This window comes from Triticum urartu, chromosome 2, assembly GCF_003073215.2.
Source record: "Triticum urartu cultivar G1812 chromosome 2, Tu2.1, whole genome shotgun sequence".
NCBI classification, from domain to species: domain Eukaryota; kingdom Viridiplantae; phylum Streptophyta; class Magnoliopsida; order Poales; family Poaceae; genus Triticum; species Triticum urartu.
This window is the reverse complement of record NC_053023.1, coordinates 424,014,271-424,034,099: the sequence shown is the minus strand read 5'-3', so window position 1 is coordinate 424,034,099 and position 19,829 is coordinate 424,014,271. Positions and strand designations below refer to the sequence as shown.

Sequence of the window (19,829 nt, the reverse complement as noted above, 5' to 3'; positions counted from 1 at the left end):
TCGTATCGCTGATGCATAGGGAACATCTTTCATATTCTCTCTATCTTCTGCAGTGGTCGGGCATTGAGTCTTACTCAATTTCACACCTTGTAACACAGGCAAGAATCCTTTCTTTGCTTGATCCATTTTGAACTTCTTCAAAATTTTGTCAAGGTATGTTGTTTGTGAAAGTCCAATTAAGCGTTTTGATCTATCTCTATAGATCTTTATGCCTAATATGTAAGCAGCTTCACCGAGGTCTTTCATTGAAAAACTCTTATTCAAGTATCCCTTTATGCTATCTAGAAATTCTATATCATTTCCAATTAGTAATATGTCATCCACATATAATATCAGAAATGCTACAGAGCTCCCACTCACTTTCTTGTAAATACAGCCTTCTCCGAAAGTCTGTATAAAACCAAATGCTTTGATCACACTATCAAAGCGTTTATTCCAACTCCGAGAGGCTTGCACCAGTCCATAAATGGATCGCTGGAGCTTGCACACTTTGTTAGCTCCTTTTGGATCGACAAAACCTTCTGGTTGCATCATATACAACTCTTCTTCCAGAAATCCATTCAGGAATGCAGTTTTGACATCCATTTGCCAAATTTCATAATCATAAAATGCGGCAATCGCTAACATGATTCGGACGGACTTAAGCTCCTTTTAATTATTATTATCAATAATATAATATTTACTTATTTTTTGTTTTTTTCCAGGCGGCTGGGCCCCATGTGTCTGTGGCTCATTAGGGGTTGGTAGCGCAATTAGCGCAAATGGCCTATTAGGCCGGCGAGTAGACGCCGGTGGCTTTCAGCCACGGCGGAGGCATGCCAGATTGCCGCTATGGGCGGCGAGTCGAGTCGCGGTGGCCACCGAGGGCGAGCTCGCGCTCGCGCGGTTCCAGAAGAAGCAGAGGGAGGCCGTGGGGTGAAGGGAGGAGGGCCATGGCGGAGCTGGGCGGCGGCGGATGCGTGCGGGGAGGCAGTGGAGGGCGCGGGCGAGCAGAGGCGTGGCAGAGCGGCGGGGCGCTGGCGGCCAGGGCTGCGCGCGGTGGGCGAGGCCGGCGAGGCCAACGCGTGGGTGCATGGTCGGGAGGGCAGCAGCGGGGCATGCCGCAGCGGCAGGCGACGCGACGGCCGGCAAAGGCGGGCACGGCAGGAGCGGGTCGAGGTGGAGGAGGGGGCAAGACGAGGACGACTCGGTCACGGGGAGCACGACGCAGAGGGCGCGCTGGCCGTGGCGGAGGTAGGCGGAGCGCAGCGGGCGAGCAGCGCGATGGGGGCGCGGTGGCACGGGGACGGACCGGCCGAACAGGGTGTGCGCGGGGAAGGTAAAGGAGGATAGGGGGTTCCTCACAGGGGGGCTGCAGGGGCTAGGCAGTGGGCTCGGGGAGGCGGCGGCAGTGTTGTCGGCGATGGGGGCGGCGTCATTCGGGGGGGAGTTGTGGGCGTCGAGGTCGATCCCGTCGATCCGACGATGGAGCTCGACGGCGGGGATGAGGAAGCAGCGACGCGGCTCCGACGAGTGGACCTCCAGGCGGCGGCGGTTGGTGTCGAAGCGAGGCTGCGGCTCCAAGTGGGGTCGCGCGAGGGAGAGGAGAGGCGCGGAGAAGGCCGGGGTGGCGGTGCTCGGTGCCAGCGGCGGCCTCTGGGGGGGGGAGCAGTGGCCCGGGTGCAAGATCAGGCTCCTCCCCGATCCAAACCAGCGAGGGAAAAGGTGAGCAGCAAGGGGAGTGGGGTTTGTGCGGGTGGGCGTGTGGGGGGAGGTTGCTCTAGGTCACGGGGTAGTGGGGGATAAGGAAGCCCGGCTGGGCCTGGTGGGCCGGCCAGTGCAGTGGCCAGCTGGGCCGTCAGGCCTAGCATGTGGGGTGGGCTTGTTTCTTTCTTTCTTTATTTTTTTTTAACTTTTCTGTTTTATTTTAGATACTGCTTCTTTTAGTTTATCCAGTAACAGGCTTTTGTAAAATGAAACAATCTGTCAAAACAAATACTAGGCATTATTTAGTACTGCCACAAAAATCTTGGAGTTTTAATTGAAATAGTTTAGAACTTCTATAATTCTAAAAAGGCATTTCAGTAAAGACTTGGTCCCTGTTTTAATTGCTTTAGGGCAATTAAACATTTTATTAATGTTGGTTTCTCCCTGATAATTAGTTAAAGAATATTTGCAAACCACCAAACATTTTTATTTTACCATTTGAAGACACAACAATTTGACTTAAATTTAATTTGAATGTGAAATTGGTTTGGATCAAAGTGAGGTGTATTAAAATAGTCATGATGACCTGGCTTGATTAGTGTGTGATTACTGTAGCTTAACGACCGGGGTGTTACAGTGTACTATCGCTATGGTGGGGGCGAAGGAGTAATTCTTTGTCTGTATGTCGACGACATATTGATCTTTGGAACCAAATTGATTTAATCAAGGAGGTTAAGGATTTCTTATCTCGCTGTTTTGAGATGAACGATCTAGGAGTAGCTGATGTTATCTTGAACATCAAGCTGTTGAGAGATGAGAATGGTGGGATCACACTGCTTCAGTCTCACTATGTGGAAAAAGTCTTGAGTCGTTTTGGGTATAGCGACTGCACGCCTTCTCCAACTCCATATGATGCTAGTGTGTTGCTTCGAAAGAATCGACGGATTGCTAGGGATCAACTGAGGTATTCTCAGATTATTGGCTTGCTTATGTATTTGGTGCGTGCCACGAGGCCTGACATCTCGTTTGCTGTGAGCAAGTTGAGTCGGTTTGTGTCAAAACCGGGAGATGATCATTGGCATGCGCTTGAGAGAGTTATGCGCTACTTGAAAGGCACCGCGAGCTATGGGATTCACTACACCGGATATCCAAGGGTACTAGAGGGTTATAGTGACTCAAACTGGATATCTGATGCTGATGAGATTAAGGCCACAAGTGGTTATGTTTTTACACTTGGTGGTGGCACTGTTTCCTGGAAGTCTTTCAAGCAGACCATCTTAACGAGGTCAACTATGGAAGCAGAACTCACAGCATTAGACATTGCCACTATTGAAGCAGAGTGGCTTCGTGAGCTCTTGATAGACTTACCTATGGTTGAAAAACCAATACCCCGTATCCTGATGAACTGTGATAACCAAACTGTGATCGTCAAGATAAACAGTTTTAAGGACAATATGAAGTCCTTAAGGCATGTGAAGAGGAGACTAAAATCTGTCAGAAAATTGAGAAACTCCGGAGTTATTAGGTTGGATTATATCCAAACATCGAAAAACTTGGCAGATCCCTTCACAAAGGGTCTATCACGTAACGTGATAGATAATGCATCGATGGAGATGGGCTTGAGACCCACCGCATGAGTTGTCCGTAGTGGTAACCCACTCTATGTGATCGGAGATCCCGTGAAGTAGAAGTGGGAGACAAGCTGTTGGTCAGCTGAGAGGAGAGTATTCCTATTTTAATTATCCCACTCCGTGAAGATGCAATACTCTTCTGATCTGCATGGCATGTTGATACTTATCTTAATGTGTTCCAAGTGGCTTATTCGGGTAAGCAGAGATGTTGTCCTGCAAAACATCTTCTGAGGAACACACCTATATGAATTTGACTGTTAACGTCGCAGTCTGCGAGAATTGGGTGTTCTCTAATAAATTCATGAAAAGGCCCTGGAGTACGACGTATATGCTCTACCTGCGGGGAAGCCTTGCGGCAGCCTAGTATCGGTCAAGAATTTGTGTGAAACTAGTCTCGCGGAAACTTGTAGTTCAAGGCATAGTTCACTATTCAAGTTGTGATCTAGTGTAGCATAAATCTCTAAGTGGAAATTCAACTTCACACTTTTCACTAAGCACCGGTATATAAACAATGTTTTGGACCCAAATGGTGAGATGTGCCAATGAGACTTTGTGGGGGATTGTTGGAATTTGCTAGTGGGCTTTTGACCCAAAGCCCAACTAAAATTCTGAAATTCTCTTGGCCCATTCATGCACACATGTGAGTGGAGTGAGTGAGGCTAAAGTTTAGTCCCACCTCATAAGTTGAGAGAGAGTTGTACCTCTTTATAAGCTGAGCTCTTCTAGCACTTGTATAAGCATGAAAAGAGGAGACCTACACGCGCGCTCCTCCTCGCTCGCCTCACCACGCCACGCCACGCCTCGTCACGACGCGCCGCCGGTTGCGACATTGAGCCGAGCCGAGGACAGAGTTATGCACGTTGTCTATATTTTTGTTGCTCAGGAAAAATTAATGAGTCATTAATTAGTAATTGACGGACGCGTCAATTACTGAACCGTTTCCGATTCTTTTGGATCGTGACGACTCGAACATGGGGTTTACTTTCATGACCTACCCGGCCCGCATTATATAGTCAGACAGACGTCTACCCTAGCCACCACCGCTTCGTATGATTTTTCACCGCCGTTCCAGATCATTGCGCCACCAAGCAAGTCTTCTCCATCCCTCCTTTCGGCGTGCACCAGGAGAAGTGACAGCAGGCCTCTGGAACCCCACCTCTCGTGATCCTATACGGGAGAGGGGCGGTCAGGTTTTTGAGGGACGCACTCGTGCGACTGCTGGCAGGGACGACTTCACGAACGACGACTTCTTTCCCGACCTCGGCAACCTCATCCTTGACAACATGGGCGACAACGCCGATGGTGCTGCTCCCGCTGCACCGTACGTGATTCTATCCTTCCTGTTCGAGATCGTGGTAGAATTCATATTTCTAGTATGTGCCTTAGATGTGATTTGTTCATCTACTATGCTAGCTCGCATGATTAGTTCAATCTCTGCTATTGTAGTCATGATTTATCTTTTGTTTATTCGGATTAAATCTCGTAGTAATTTGCTCATATTTCCAACAATTTTATGTATAAATACATGTATAAATCAACATTAAGATATTTCGGATATTAACAGTTCCAAGTATAACATCATAAATAAACACTGAAGCCTTGCATGCATAAAAGTCAAACAATCACATCTCAACTATGACCTTCCCCGTTGCATGGCCACTCAAGCTCTTTTCCCACGCATCTGCCGCCTTCTCGAATGGATGCCGCGAGTCGATGACCGTCTTGAGCTTCCTTTCCTTCACCAGCTCAAGCAAAAACCTGAGGTCCTCCATACCCAGCGACAGGATAACCGTGGACAGCTTCTTCTTGGAGAATAGCGTCAGAATGGACGCGACAAAATTCCCAAAGTTGGGAGCTACGTCGACCACTCTGCCGTGGCTGCCGAGACTCGGCTTGAACGCCGACCACTTGCCGCCGTTCGTGGTGTTGACGATGTAGTCGTACTTCTTGCCGGAAGAGTTCTTCAGTGCCGCGCCTTCCGGGGTCTTGTAGTCGAGCGCCTCGTCGGCGCCGATGTCCGCGACAAGCTCCAGGTTGCGCGCGCCGCAGGTGGCCGTGACGTTGTGGTTCCCGAGCTTAGCGAGCTGGACGGCGTACGAGCCGATGCCACCGGACGCAGCAGTGACCAGGATGTTGCTGCCGACGCCCGTGCCGTCGAACTTGGTGCCAATGGCCTTCACGGCCTGAAGCGCCGTGAGGCCGGCCACGGGGAGCCCTGCGGCATCCGCAGAGGACACGCCGGTAGGGAGGGGGGCGGTGATGCTCTCCGATGCCGCCACGTACTCTGCGAGGCCACCAGCTTTCTGCCGGCGCGATTCGTCTCTCGTTAATGATGGATGCCACGAAATGAAATGGATGTTAAATGCTGAGCAAGTTCGAAATTACCCAGAATATCAACTTGGAAACAACTTTGTCGCCAACTTTGAACTCTTGGACCGCAGAACCAATCTCAACAATCTCTCCAGCAACGTCGGTTACTGTTTGACAAATCGCAAGCATTTTGATAATTTGGAAATAAATTATGTATCATCTAAAGAGAAGCCATTCATTCCTTCTGACTGAATTTCATTGGAAATGCAGCAGCTAAAATATGAACAGGTAATATCTCTTACTACTACAGTACATCAGTACTCACTGTTACGGCGATAAGTAAACTAGTAAATGCATTAATACCTGGAATGAATGGAAATTTAGGGACAAAAGGACGTAGCAGTCCCTTCTGTATCCGACAATCGGCTGGATTGATGCTTGCTGCTTCAACTTTTATAAGAACTTCACCTTTTTTCAGTGATGGAACAGGGATCTCCACATACTGCATAAAAACAGATTGATTTTTTTTCCTTTTGTTCTCAGATTACCAAAAGGGGAGCTCTCAAGCCAATTGAACTAATTCGGTTTGCAATGCTCCAAGAGTAACAGACAGTTCATCAGAAATATAAAAAAAAACTCATGACTTAGCTGGAGGCACCAAAAATGTAGAGCAGCATGTAGTTTTCTTTCAAGAAATTGTTTTCCTTTTTACAGCGCCCCCGGCATTACAAAGTCAACTCAATTGGGTCCACAGAGTGTAGCCCGTATCCCCTTCCACGATCTACTTATTTCTAGGAAGCTACCATATCTAACAAAATCCCGATAAGTGCGGAAATTTCAGCACAAATATACATGCTAGTATCTTCTTCAAGAATTTGTCTGATTAATTAATTAATTTGCTGATTAATATCTTCTCATAGGTCACCGAGTAGCCAATAAACTAATAAATCGTCCGATTAATAGATTAACTTGTCGATTAACCTATTAACTCACCAACTAACCGAGCAGTTACCGGCGATGTTGGAATAAGCCATGGCGTCTGGTGTGGTCGGGCTCGTCTCGTGCGTGCGGGACGTGTGGGACGCAGCGCCGTGGCGAGTGTGCGTGCAAGCTACAACAGTATTGTGTTTAGCAGTCAAATGCATGCGTGCATGGGTTAGTTAAATGACTGCATGGATAAGTCGTTAGCTCCGGAGGGATTCCGGGATAGTTAGCTGGGCGTGCGGTACGTGGAGTAGTGGCCGAACCTGCCGGCTAGTCAGGTACGTGTGTGAGGCCAACTCTTTGTATATATGTTGCATATATCAAGCAATGAGAAAGAGGCCGGTGAGGGCCAGAGAAGAAAATATAGTGCATGTTTTCTCACCAGGAGCAAGAGGCGAAGCCATTTTCCTCCTTGGTGAAGTGTGTATGTGTTCTTGAGAGAAACCTCATGAGAGTTGTGTGAGGCAGCTTGGGGAAGAAGAAGAGCGGCGCTGCGACAAGAGTTGGCGCCAACATTTGGTATCATGAGCCAGTTTGTCTTGGGTGTTGCTCCCCTTGCCGGAGGCGGTGTTGGCCGGTGGCTACGCGATGAACCTTCGGGCCGTGTGTCGGCCTATGAAGGTATGCGGCGGCAGTTGTCACGGCGGACATGGAGGCCTCGGCGGCGTGGCTGCGGCGAGCGCGAGGCGATGGCAAGGCGGGGCGAGTCCGGACATGGTGGTGGCACACGGCTTCGACGTGGCAACCGCGGCTCGGGCACGGCACGATTGGAGAGGACGTGGAGGTGCGCGGTGGCGTTGGGCGGTGGCGTTCAAGGCGTTCGAAGAAAGGACGCGGTGGCGCATGCAGGCCGGCGGCGAGCGCGCAGACGGGCAGCTAATGATGACGGCGGCACAATGGGCGACTCAGGAGCGACTGCAAGACGGACGCGGCATCGGCGTCCATGACGACAACAGCGCGACAAGTACATAGCCGGGAAACTGAGGGAAGCGTCGAGAGCACGGGCACTTCAAACGCGAGTGCCCGCGGCTGTATAAAGGACCGGTGGCGGAGCAGACTCTCCTAGCCAACGCCAACATCAACGACAACGGACTTCTTTAGGCCGTGCTTAGGAGGTGTGTGTTGGAATAAACTAGAACATTTGGTGTGGTCGGGCTCGTCAGGTGCATCAGGTGCGCATGCGACATACGGAACGCGGCGCCGAAGGGAGTGTGCGTACAAGCTACAACAGTATTGTGTTTAACAATCAAATGCATGCATGCATGGATTAATTACCGGCTGCATGGATAAGTTGTTAGCTCCGGAGGGATTTCAGGATTGTTAGCTGGGCGTGCGGTACGTGGAGTAGTGGCCGAACCTGCCGGCTAGTCAGGTACGTGTGTGAGGCCAACTCCTTGTATATTTGTTGCATATATCAAGCGATGAGAAAGAGGCCGATGAGGGCCAGAGAAGAAAATATAGTGCATGTTTTCTCACCCGGAGTAAGAGGCGAAGCCATTTTCCTCCTTGGTGAAGTGTGTGTTCTTGAGAGAAACCTCATGAGAGTTGTGCGAGGCAGCTTGAGGAAGAAGAAGAGTGGCGTTGCGACAAGAGGCAGCGCCAACAAATGATTTCCTCAACGATGGGTAGTATAGTAGTTAACGATTTCCTCAATAATGGCTAGTATAGTAATTAACGATTTTTTCAACAATGGCTAGTATAGTAGTTAAAGATTTTCTCAACAATGGCTAGTACTATAGTATGTCTCCAGATGATAAACGGTTATGGGGAACAGATTTGCAGAAAAGCAGATGCAATTCCACCAAAATGGTTACCAAGATCATCCATTCCAAAGCACACGCTTCCGAGATAGAAGCGAACTGCAAATTAGGCTGACCTTGAGGGCAGCGCTGCCGCCACCGTAGCCACTGTACTGGACGGCGCGCATGGTGGCTGGCCTCCCGCCGGTGCCGGTTGCCATGTTCCTGAGCTAAACCTGCGTACTGCAGTTCTTGGATGGAGCTGGGTTAGAAGATAGCACAGGAGCATACAGTGCCCCAACTTGAGGGCGTCTGCAATTCTGCATATACTGCCATCTACCAAAGGCATCTGACTTGGGTACGAAGGGTTTGACCGTGATTGAGTTAGATCTTCGTAATTTAATGCACCAACAGTTCTTTTAGCACCACTTGGTATGTTTGACTCTGATTATAATTAGGCTACTTGTTATATTGATCAATTGTTGTCGCAATCGCCGCATCAATCATTATGCAGTTTGCTAAATGCAATGCCCCTGCAAGAAAAAGAATAGTTGCCGATGCGATGAACGCGTCGCATCATGCGGTGTCAGATGCGGATAATCCCCTCTGCACAGGTGTGGAGACGCACCATATTTACATGAAATGCATATTATAAATGGTCATTCTTATATAACTATTGACATCAGATTTTGGCACGGTGAAAAACTTAATTAAGATGGCCTTAAATGGAGAAGTGCTCAAAATGAGAAAGTTCCGTATCGTCAAAAAGAAAAACTTTGATATTTGGGCCATAGTCATCCGGTCTCATCCCTAAGGCCGAAGTTGTGTTCGAAGTATTCAGATTTTGTATTCGAAACACTTTTCGGCTGATTATGCCCCCAAGATGGCCTTATATGGGAAAAGTTTTCACACGGATTGTCTTCATCTCGTCGAAACGATCGATTTTAATATAAAAATCGTCTCACTCCAAGGTCGTATGCAAAAGTTAGAGCCTGCACAGCGCGACTCTTCAATGAGAAAAATATGACGCCCGGAACCAGACACATGTGTGGGTATGTCTGATGAGCTGCGTGAATATTTAGCTATTTTGCGCGAGGAATTTGGCCATGAAGATGACCTCGGATCAAAAAACGTTCAACATGAAAGTTGTTCGCCTCGTCGAAACGGTCAAGATTGCTTTTGGGCTCGTTTTCATCCGAGCTCGTTTACCACCACAAAAAAGACCCGTAATGTGCAGTCAGTTTAAACCGAACAGTTTTGGAAAGTTCGGACAAAACCAATCCGAAATTGACTAGGGTTTTGGATGTGAATCCAAACCTTTTCCTTGCATGGGAAGTCCAGCCGCCTTTTATATACCCAAGGGTTGACGGCCGATTGAACAACAACACACAATCGCAAAACACATCTACTTTTTACCCTAGTTTTACATCCCTCCCTTGTTCTTTCTCTCTCGTTCTTCGTTCGTTCTTCGTGTTGAAGGGAAGCGATCCTCGAGGCTCTAGGGGCGGGCGAACTGACCTAGGGAAGCCCATAGCCGCCGCACGTTCAGACGGGATCCCTCCCGGGCGCTTGGGGTTTCGGGTCCTGAAAAGCACCCGCCGGATTGCTTGTGTACCGCGCTTCCGGATGGGTCTCCTTCGGCGTGAGCTGCGGTGCATCACCCTCGGTGTTGGAGGTACACGGTGACGTGTTCGCGTGCGAACATACTTTTTGGCGACTCCGCTGGGGAAGAAAGATCAAGAATCATCATCAACCATGTCAAATCTCCCCAAGCCCTCAGAAGTTGACGCCGATAACATTATTAAGCCCGGTCTTGATGAACTATCGGATGAACATCGCCAAGCCTATGAAGCGCGCAAGAAGCAGCTTGAAGAGGCTTTTGAGGCGCTCAAGAAGAAGCGCGAGGAGGAGGATTTAGAAGTGTTTCTTTCAAGTTTCAAGAAGGACCGTCAAGGCAACATCACTCAAGTTGGAAACGTCAATTTCCCTCCTCTCCTTGACGAACAAGATGTAATCACTGTGAGTAAAGTTTTTTCTCCAGAGCAAGTGGCTGTGATTGAAAGTCTTGTTAGTAAGGGTAATGTGATGGCATACAATTCTTTTGTGGCTAGTGCTAATGCTCAGAAAAATATGCCTTCATCATCTAGTGGTACAGTTAGTATATCTGAAAACCCTACTTCAATTGTACCTATTTCATCGGCATCACCTATGCAACCACAATATAATATGTCATTGAATTTTTACCCTACTCAAACCAACCAGCTTGTGTCTGCACCTACATATCCTAATCCTATTATGAGTGTGCCCAATTCGGTGTCTACGCCGAATCACTTTGTCACACCACCCATAAGCGCAAGCATGTTTGGTCTTCCACCGAATTATGGTTCAGCGCCCATCCCACAAGTTGCACCAATAGATAGTACTCAGGTTGCTCCTATGTCATTACCACAAACATCTTCATCTATCTCGGATCCAATTTTAGCTAAATTAAGGGAGGATTTGCATAAGATGTTTCTAAAAACTTTCGGAAACGAGCCAAAAGTAAAGAGTCGTATGTACCAAAAGCCTTATCCTGAACACTTCAATGCAATTTCTTACCCTCAAGGTTATAAGGTTCCTGATTTTGTTAAACTAGATAATTCCCCGCGCGTTGCAGCGGATAAATAAGCTAATAAAGAGTTTAGATGTAACAATAAAGAAATGGTTCCCAAATAGTAAACCTACTAACGTTATGCTAGTCTGGAATGGTAATAACATCATGTAGTGCATGAAATCAAAATGTGACCGCAGGCAGAGGTGATTGTATAAGAAGTTGAAGATGCTTATTTCCTTCTGATCAGCTGAGCTACACATTAAAACAAACATCATTTGCTTGTTTTTTCGGAAGTTGCAGCCACTAAAATTTATGCAACACCTCAAAAGATTTATCTAACTATAAAAAATGCATTAAAAGGTAATACTAAATGAATCTGTATTGAAGCATATAGTACTGATTAGCATATTAGCGCCGCATTGTTTTTGTTTGTTTTATTCCTCTTTCCATTGTGCGTTCAGACAAAACGAACAAATCAATTACATGATAGATCAAGAGTTCTAATTTATATGAAGTATCCAAACATATAATTGGCATTAGGGAAAATACAAACATATATAGAAAGATATGTCCAAAAGTATTTTCTTCTTGGTCCTTCATGTAGATTATGTCTTGGTCCCCAGGAGAGCCTGTGACTCCACAATGAAATATTACTTACAGTTGTCAACTGAAGCTCATGGGTAGCTTATGACAAAACTATGCATCCATTTATATGGCATCAGTGTATTACTTGTGGTAATGTGCTAGTGTAGAAATGGAAAATCATTATGCAAAAATAATATATATTATAGGAACCAACAAACCTTATGGGAAAACATAACAATCATATGTCCATTCGAGTAATCATATGATAGAAACTTTATTATCTTGTAGAGAACAATAAAATGTAAGCTGAACATGGTATGGATAGAATAACAGGAATAGAACATTAGAATTACTATGATGCATTCCTGTATAGAACTGGCCAAAATCTGAACATTTAAGTTGCCTCTTCTTGCAGGCATTTTCAGTATGATGGAGGGCAACCACCGCAACCTAAGAAATGAAACTGCTACCTGCCAAAGGGATGCAAATAATGCAATAGGTTGAGACCTGTTTCTTCAAATAGATAAAAAAAATATTACCTGGCTCACTACTAACTCTACATGAGCATTCCCATGGTTCCAACTCTCATATGTGTGACGAATAATCCAATAGACACAAAAATATGAATATGCCGCTTTGAGTTTATGATATCTAATCAGTGAAAGAACAAACACATTATCTGCGGCAATCTGCGAGGATATGACCACTGAAACAATTATGCATATGCAGGTATTGAGGGGTTAACTGTATTGGCTGAAATTGACTTCAAAACAGATGTTATAATGTTATTCACCTGTACCCAAGTGTCCAATTTCTCGTACAATTGAATCTCTTTCTTAGCTACAGCATGCAATTGAAGAAATCAAACTGGGCAAGGAAAACCCATAGAAAGTCAAGAGTAGTTGCCAGATTCCAATCTTATACGCAACAAAGGAGAAGCATGAGCTATATAGGAGGACTTGTACTGATTAACTGGTATATAATAAATCCGATTTCCCTGAGTTGGATCCCAGCCAACTTTCCTTGATCTTCAAAAATGAAACTGCAGATAAACCCAAAGAATCATCCAAATATTAATCACTCCATCGATGATGACATGGTGGAGCCATGGCGAGAGGATGGCAGTGTATGATTGGCAAGGAGAAGCAGTATTCTGTTTGTGAGGGATTCATCCTATGGAGATATGGTTGTTTTATAGGAAGAGCAAAGGAAGACGTATGGAAGGGAAAGAGATATGTGTGATGAATGGGAAGGGGAGAAGACACGCATGTTTTCTTGATAGCGTCCATCTGTTTCTTGTCCAATCGTTTCTTCTGGATTTGGTGAGCATCTACTAATAATGGTCTCCATATGATTGAAAGTCCTCTGGTGACAGAAAACAGAGCGCTCGGTATTGAATGGGTTGCCGGTTTGCTAGGAACTGAAAACTAAACGCACGGAATCGGAATAGACTACTCTCAGGAAAACACTGAACCTGCCACCGACTGGAGGATTCAAGCATCACATGGGCAACACCTGGAAGCCCTGGCTGCGCCTGTGAAATGAGGCCCTGCCCAACATGATCACCAGCTAAGCCCTTTGAGCTTGAAAATAAGTGCGTCCACCAGCTGGAGACCTGCCCAACGCGGCGTCCGCTCCATGGTTGAGTTGTCGAGCAGAGTATCCTTTCCATGCGAGAGCCCAGCGGTCGATCTGATTGGCGGGCGGGTTGTGCCGGAGGAGCACCTGATGCAGAGATGAATCCCCGCCGGCGTGGCTACTTAGAAAGGGGATAATTTTACTGCACTGGAGGAGGCTGGATGTGGGACAGAGATGCTTATGTGGTTGTGGGTCCTTAGCAAGTAACTGATGCTTATTTGGCCGGGGGTGTTCTACTGATTGGACCCATATGTAAGTCAATAGAAGAATGATGATGTGGCTAGGCTGATGATGTGGATAGCTTTCATGTTAAGAGAAATAGGATAGTGAGGACCAACTATTTAGGTATTATAGATTTAGTGGTGAGGGTACGAAAACAACTTGGGAGCATGTTAGTCAGTATCCATCGCAGTTGGGTGAAGCAGGTTCCATAGAAGAATTGAAAGTGCGTTTATTTCCATTATCTTTAACTGGTACCGCATTTTCATGGTTTGCTGCTTTACCACATGGCTCAATTCTCTTATGGTCGCAATTGGAGCAAAAGTTTCATGATCATTTTTATAGCGGCGATAATGAGCTAAAGTTGTCACATCTTACATCGGTTAGGCAAAAACATGTTGAATCGGTTACCGATTACGTCAAGAGATTTGGAGATATAAAGAACCAATGTTATAGCTTAGTGATAATTGAGAGAGACTTGGCGGATCTTGTTCTTAGTGGTTTGAAAACTCACATTAAAGAGAGGTTAGAAAGTTATGAGTTTTTGAGCATTAATCAAGTCTTACAAAAAGCTTTGGCTCAAGAGAGTCGAAGTAAAGAGGTCCATAGGTCTACAATCGATCGTCCTAGAATGTATATGGTTGAACATAATGATGATAATTCGGACGATGAGGTTGATGTCTATACTATCGAATTTGTTTGGTCCTCAAAGGCTAAACCTTATATGTGCAATGCTCTTAAGCCGACTCGCGAGAATCGTGATGAGAAAGTGAGGTTTACTTTTGATATATCAAAGTGTGATAAAATATTTGATACTCTCTTGCAAAATAAGATGATTAGAATATCACACACCATACCGCCGTTTGAGGAGCTGAAACGGCGTGCTTATTGCAAGTACCATAATTCATTTTCTCATGCTACTAACGATTGCAATGTTTTCAGACGACAGATACAATCGGCCATTAATGATGGACGATTGAATTTTGCTGAGATGCAAGTTGATAAACAGCCCTTCCCGATGAACACCATGGACTTGGAGGGAAAGAAAATGTTGATTCGGCCTAGCATAGCCGAATCTGCTAATAAAGATAATGTTCTTATTGGTGAACCCAGGAAAGGCAAGGAGAGCGACAAAGTCTTGGGACGAGAGGTTGTGCTTGATAAGCAACCGATGGAAAGGAAGTATTGAAGATCACCATAAAAAATCCTGCACTCGGGGGGCAACCACAAGTACAAGAAGATACTCATGTTAAATTTATCAAGCCCTAGAATTAAGAAGTTAGTAAGTGGGGAAAGAGTGAAGCTAAGCGCAAGCGAATCAGGCCAACTTTTGATATGTTGCTATCCAAATATGCAAGTCCAGCGGCCGGTTCTAGCTCTAATTGGCCATCACATTCAAAGCGTTCAAGATCACCTCTGGAACAAGAGTTTCGATGCTATGCAAGGCCATATGGGCCATGGGCACCGACACCATGGATGTCACAACCCTCCTATGCGCCATATTGCATGAGAGACTTCAATGGAGGATGGTGGCAGCCCCCAATGGCTCCTTGTGCTTTTCATATGGGGTGGGCAGCACCTAGAAGGCATGCTCGCAAGAGGCTTTATTATCCCACACAAGGTCGTTTGAGCTATGGTGCTAATCGACCAACAAAAATTTCTCCAAGTAAGGCCAACAAAAAAGTGTGGCGTGTTAAGTCATGTAATGCGGAAATTGCAGAATGTGACAAGCAAAAGGAGATCGAAAAGCCGGTTGTTGGTAATCTGGCTACTTCTAGTTGTGATATTGTTATTGTTCAGCAGGGTTCCATGGTTAGTGATCATGAGGCAAGCACAAGCAGGGCCAAACCAAGGGATCCCAAATATACTCAACCTAAGTGATGTCCTCCCGGTTTAACCAAGACCATGAAAAGGAGATTACAACGCATGAGGAACCACGAGAAGGTAGAGCACAAAGAGGAGAGGCAAAGGGACGAATTGTTAAGTGAAATTCGGCCCATGGCACTCACAAAACAAGTGTGGAGGCCTAAACAAAAACAAAACACAGATGTTTCTACATTAGCTGCAGCAACACCTTCACCACCAAAAGAGGATGATGCGACCCCTATTACATCGTCCACACCACCTGAAAAATCCCCTTCAATTGAGGAAACTTTGAGCCCAATATACACATTGGGGGATGAAGATGAGATGGTGGATTACGATTCTACGCCGGTTCGGGATGGTATGGATATTAATATGGTGTATTACTTACCTGCCGAGTTTCGTGCTATAGGTGAAGAAGGGGAGGTGGCTCAACTGGATTTTGGTCCAAAGAACGCTATCTTCGAGAAGCCAAAAGAACCGGTGAAACACTTGAAGCCATTGTACCTCAAAGGTCATATTAACGGATCGCCAGTTCCTAGGATGCTCGTTGATGGTGGTGATGTGGTAAATCTTACGCCCTACTCGGTCTTCAAGAAGTTGGGATTAGATAACGATGCATTGATGAAGACCAATATGGTACTTAATGGATTTGAGGGTAATGAAAAGACAGAGGCCAAAGGTGTGATGTGCATGGAACTCACCGTGGGAAGCAAAACTTTGCCCACCACATTCTTCATCGCCGAGGTGCAAGGTAACTATAATGTTATATTAGGCCGCAATTGGGTTCATGCTAACCAATGTGTGCCATCTACCATGCATCAATTCTTAATACAGTGGGTCGATGATGAGGTAGAAGTCATTCACGCGGATAATTCGGCTTGTGTTGCTTTGGTCGATGCATCGGTGGATTGGAATCATCCGGATGTTACTTGCTTAAAGGCGTGATTTCTCGGAGTTTGATTTCCTTAGTGCTATGAGGAACGGGTTCATTCCCATCTCTTTAAAGCCGATTGGTGGTAATCGATTCCAGGGTATGATGTAAACAAGTTAAACATGGCCGATATAGAAATTATCGCCCTAAGCACATAAAATGGACGATGGAGTGTTGACATCATCCTTAGGAAAAGCATCGTGCAAGTTATTTTTCGGTGCACAAGTTTGCCGAAAAACAGGGGGGCATGTGTTGACACCAGATTTTGGCACGGCGAAGAACTTAATTAAGATGGCCTCAAATGGAGAAGTGCTCAAAGTGAGAAAGTTCCATAGCGTCAAAAGGAAAAACTTTAATATTTGGGCCATAGTCATCTGGTCTCATCTCTAAGGCCGAAGTTGTGTTCGAAGTATTCAGATTTTGTATTCAGAACACTATTCGGCTGATTACGCCCCCAAGATGGCCTTATATGGGAAACGTTTCTACACGGATTGTCTTCGTCTCGTCAAAACGATCGATTTTAATATAAAGATCGTTCCAATCCAAGGTCTTATGCAAAATTTAGAGACCGCACCACGCGATCCTCCAATGGGCAAAATATGACGCCCGGGATCAGACACATGTGTGGGTATGTCTGATGAGTTGCGTGAATATTTAGCTGTTTTGCGTGAGCAATTTGGCTATGAGGATGACCTCAGATCAAAAAAAATTCAACATGAAAGTTGTTCGCCTCGTCGAAACGGTCAAGATTGCTTTTGAGCCTGTTTTCATCCGAGGTCGTTTACCACCACAAAAAAGACCCACAAGGTGCAGCCAGTTTAAACCGAACAGTTTTGGAAAGTTCGGACAAAACCAATCCGAATTTGACTAGGGTTTTGCACGTGAATCCAAACCTGTTCCTTGCACGGGAAGTCCAGCCGCCTCTTATATACCCAAGGGGTGACGGTCGATTGAACAACAACACACAATCGCAAAACACATCTACTTTTTACCCTAGTTTTACATCCCTCCCTTGTTCTTCCTCTCTCGTTCTTCGTTCGTTCTTCGTGTTAAAGGGCAGCGATCCTCGAGGCTCTAGGGGCGGGCGAACCAACCTAGGGCAGACCATAGCCGCCGCACGTCCAGACGGGGTCCCTCCCGGGCGCGTGGGGTTTCGGGTCCTGAAAAGCACCCGCCGGATTGCTTGCGTACCGCGCTTCCAGACGGGTCTCCTTCGGCGTGAGCTGCGGTGCATCACCCTCAGCGTTGGAGGTACACGGTGACGTGTTCGTGTGCGAACAATAACATTGCTTGTAGTTCATTTGAAATTCTATCGCGTTCAATGGTCAGATGCTCCGTACTCATGTTAGGTGTGTCGTACTCATTTTTTTTAAGGCAGTACAATCGGGATGCTCATATACAAAGCTCAGAAATATGCGAGCACCAATGACAAGTCTAGAACTTAAACTCTCACGGGCTGGTTTCATCACAAGGAACATACCCATCCGAGCTACGTTCAATTCGTTGCCGCAGCCATGTTGAAGGTGCTGATTTAGAGGACCTTCGACGATGTCCTTTTTTTCAAAAATAGGATGTTCGAGTTGAAGCTTTAATGTTTGCCGCATGAAAATAGGAGGTCGTGCTTTTTTATCTTTCTTTTACTTCTAACATTGTGCATCCTCAATGTCTCTTCGATGCCATGATGCTTTTTTATCTTTTTACTTCTAACATTGTGCATCCTCAATGTCTCTTCGATGTCATCATGCTTTTTTATTTTTTATTTTACTTCTAACATTGTGCATCCTCAATGTCACTTCGATGCCATGTTGTTACATAAAGTAGAACTACACACCATAATTAATTATTCCTGCATTTTTTCCATTATAGTTGGAGTACAAGATGTGGCCACCATTGGCGGAACCAGCCTTGCTACGAAGACCGAAGTGACAATACAATTATCTACATTACCATCCAATAACTATAGTAGGTCTAGCCAATAATAGTTAGACTAAAAACACACTTCCATCAGAGCCGGACATCATCCGTTGGCGTTGGAATGAAGGTGGAGCCTATACTACATCTTCCTGCTACCATGCTTTATTCCACGGATCTATCCCCCGACCCAGATTAGCGGCTTACCTGGAAAGGGCTCCCTTGAATGTGAAAATCATCATGTAACTCGCGAATCAGGACCGTTGCTGGATGGACGAGAGGCTGGCTAGGCGTGACTTGTCTCACCTCCCACCGTGTTGTGTGCTCTGTGATCAGGGCACCGAGGACATCCACCACCTTCTCGCGGGTTGTGTGTTCTCCAAGACAATTTGGCACCACACCCTGGTCTGGTGCAAGTTCACCACCCCTCCGCCTGATGGTTGCATCCCCCTCTATGACTGGCGGAGTGCGTCACTGGATGCGTCACCTGCATGCCTATGCAAATGCGTCGTGTCCATTGTCTGTTTGGTGGCTTGAGCAATAGGGAAATATCACAATGCTATTATCTTTGATCGTCATCGGTAACCCTCCATTGATGACTTGTTCTTGACCATTCAAGATGATGTGTGCGCTTGGGCCAAAGCCTGCGCCAAAGGGATCGAAGCCCTGCTTGATGTAACATAAATCTTAGATTTTGGGGGCGAGCAACCCCTTTCTTCTGCTCATGAGAATCTCCCGTATGCCTAACTGGTGTACGTGTTGGAGGTTCTCCACCCTTGTAACCTACTCTATCGATCAATGCAACAATACACTTCCATGAGTATTGGAGAAAATAAAAGGTTGAAAACGCCCCTAGAACTGGAAGCAAGTTTCCATCTTTATCTTCCAAACTAACACCTTCAAGAGTGAGAAGACACAAATCCGCCAACATTATGACAATAGGTTGTCATTATTTTCTCCTTTTCTTTTACTTTTGGTGGTATGTGCATCTCCAACGTCTCTTTGACATCATGTCATCAGAGTCAAAATGTTCTCTGCTTCATATGGTGCTTTAATGAAGTGCCCTTTATTGAAAACAAAAGCATAATGTTAGGAGCTATGAAAAGAAATTAAAGAACCATGCACTTTAGCCAAACCAGAAATAGTAAGGGTGCCAGCAAAATGTGGGCTACGTGATTGATTTTAAAAATTGGTGGACTTCTTGCAAATTGATGACTCATACAAGCTTATCAACATGAGCTTCTTTCATCATTTTCCTAGTTTGTTTTTTTTGTTCAACTACACATTTTAAAGGAATTTTAGTACTCCATCCTTTGCAGCTATAATGTATATAACATAATTTATTATTGTTGGAGTACAAGATGTGGATTGGTGAAAACAATCCTCACTACGAGAACGGAAGTTACAAAAAACAGTTATAATGCTGCCAAAGAACGATAGTCAGTCCAACAAAGAACGATCTTAATCTTCGAAACCAACACCTTCAAGAGGAGATGACACTAAACATGTCGGCCTTGCCTAATTTAGTCAATGAAGGTATACTCAATATAGAAGGTATGTTGCATAAACTAACCATGCATTCAAGCACACCCCATTCGACCATATTAATAAGGGCGGCTCAATTCATCATATAGCCACCTAGCTTGGACAAAAGAGTTAGCGACATTCTACACAGTGGATGTGCTTGGAGACGGATGGATAAGTTGTTGAGTCCAACCATTGAAGGCCATGCCATG

General features: G+C 45.7%; 1 protein-coding gene across 1 annotated transcript; it reads right to left on the bottom strand.

Annotated features, from left to right (window-relative positions):
* Window positions 1-4,842: 4,842 nt before the first annotated feature.
* LOC125537652 (chloroplast envelope quinone oxidoreductase homolog) lies at window positions 4,843-8,707 on the bottom strand. The gene is made up of 4 exons (XM_048700972.1): window positions 8,488-8,707; window positions 5,991-6,129; window positions 5,703-5,794; window positions 4,843-5,620 (listed from the first exon to the last, which is right to left on the bottom strand). The coding sequence occupies exons 1-4, from the start codon at window positions 8,569-8,571 to the stop codon at window positions 4,940-4,942; spliced, it is 996 nt and encodes a 331-aa protein (XP_048556929.1). The 5' UTR covers window positions 8,572-8,707; the 3' UTR covers window positions 4,843-4,939.
* Window positions 8,708-19,829: the final 11,122 nt, after the last annotated feature.

What these genes read in the sequence shown, in the direction of transcription:
- LOC125537652 (XM_048700972.1), bottom strand. Translation starts at nt 8,571, where the DNA reads ATGGCAACCGGCACCGGCGGGAGGCCAGCCACCATGCGCGCCGTCCAG. An exon ending in GCGGCAGCGCTGCCCTCAAG is followed by an intron (nt 6,130 to 8,487) that starts GTCAGCCTAATT and finishes GTTTTTATGCAG; the next exon opens with TATGTGGAGATCCCTGTTCC. An exon ending in TAAATTTCCATTCATTCCAG is followed by an intron (nt 5,795 to 5,990) that starts GTATTAATGCAT and finishes TTTGTCAAACAG; the next exon opens with TAACCGACGTTGCTGGAGAG.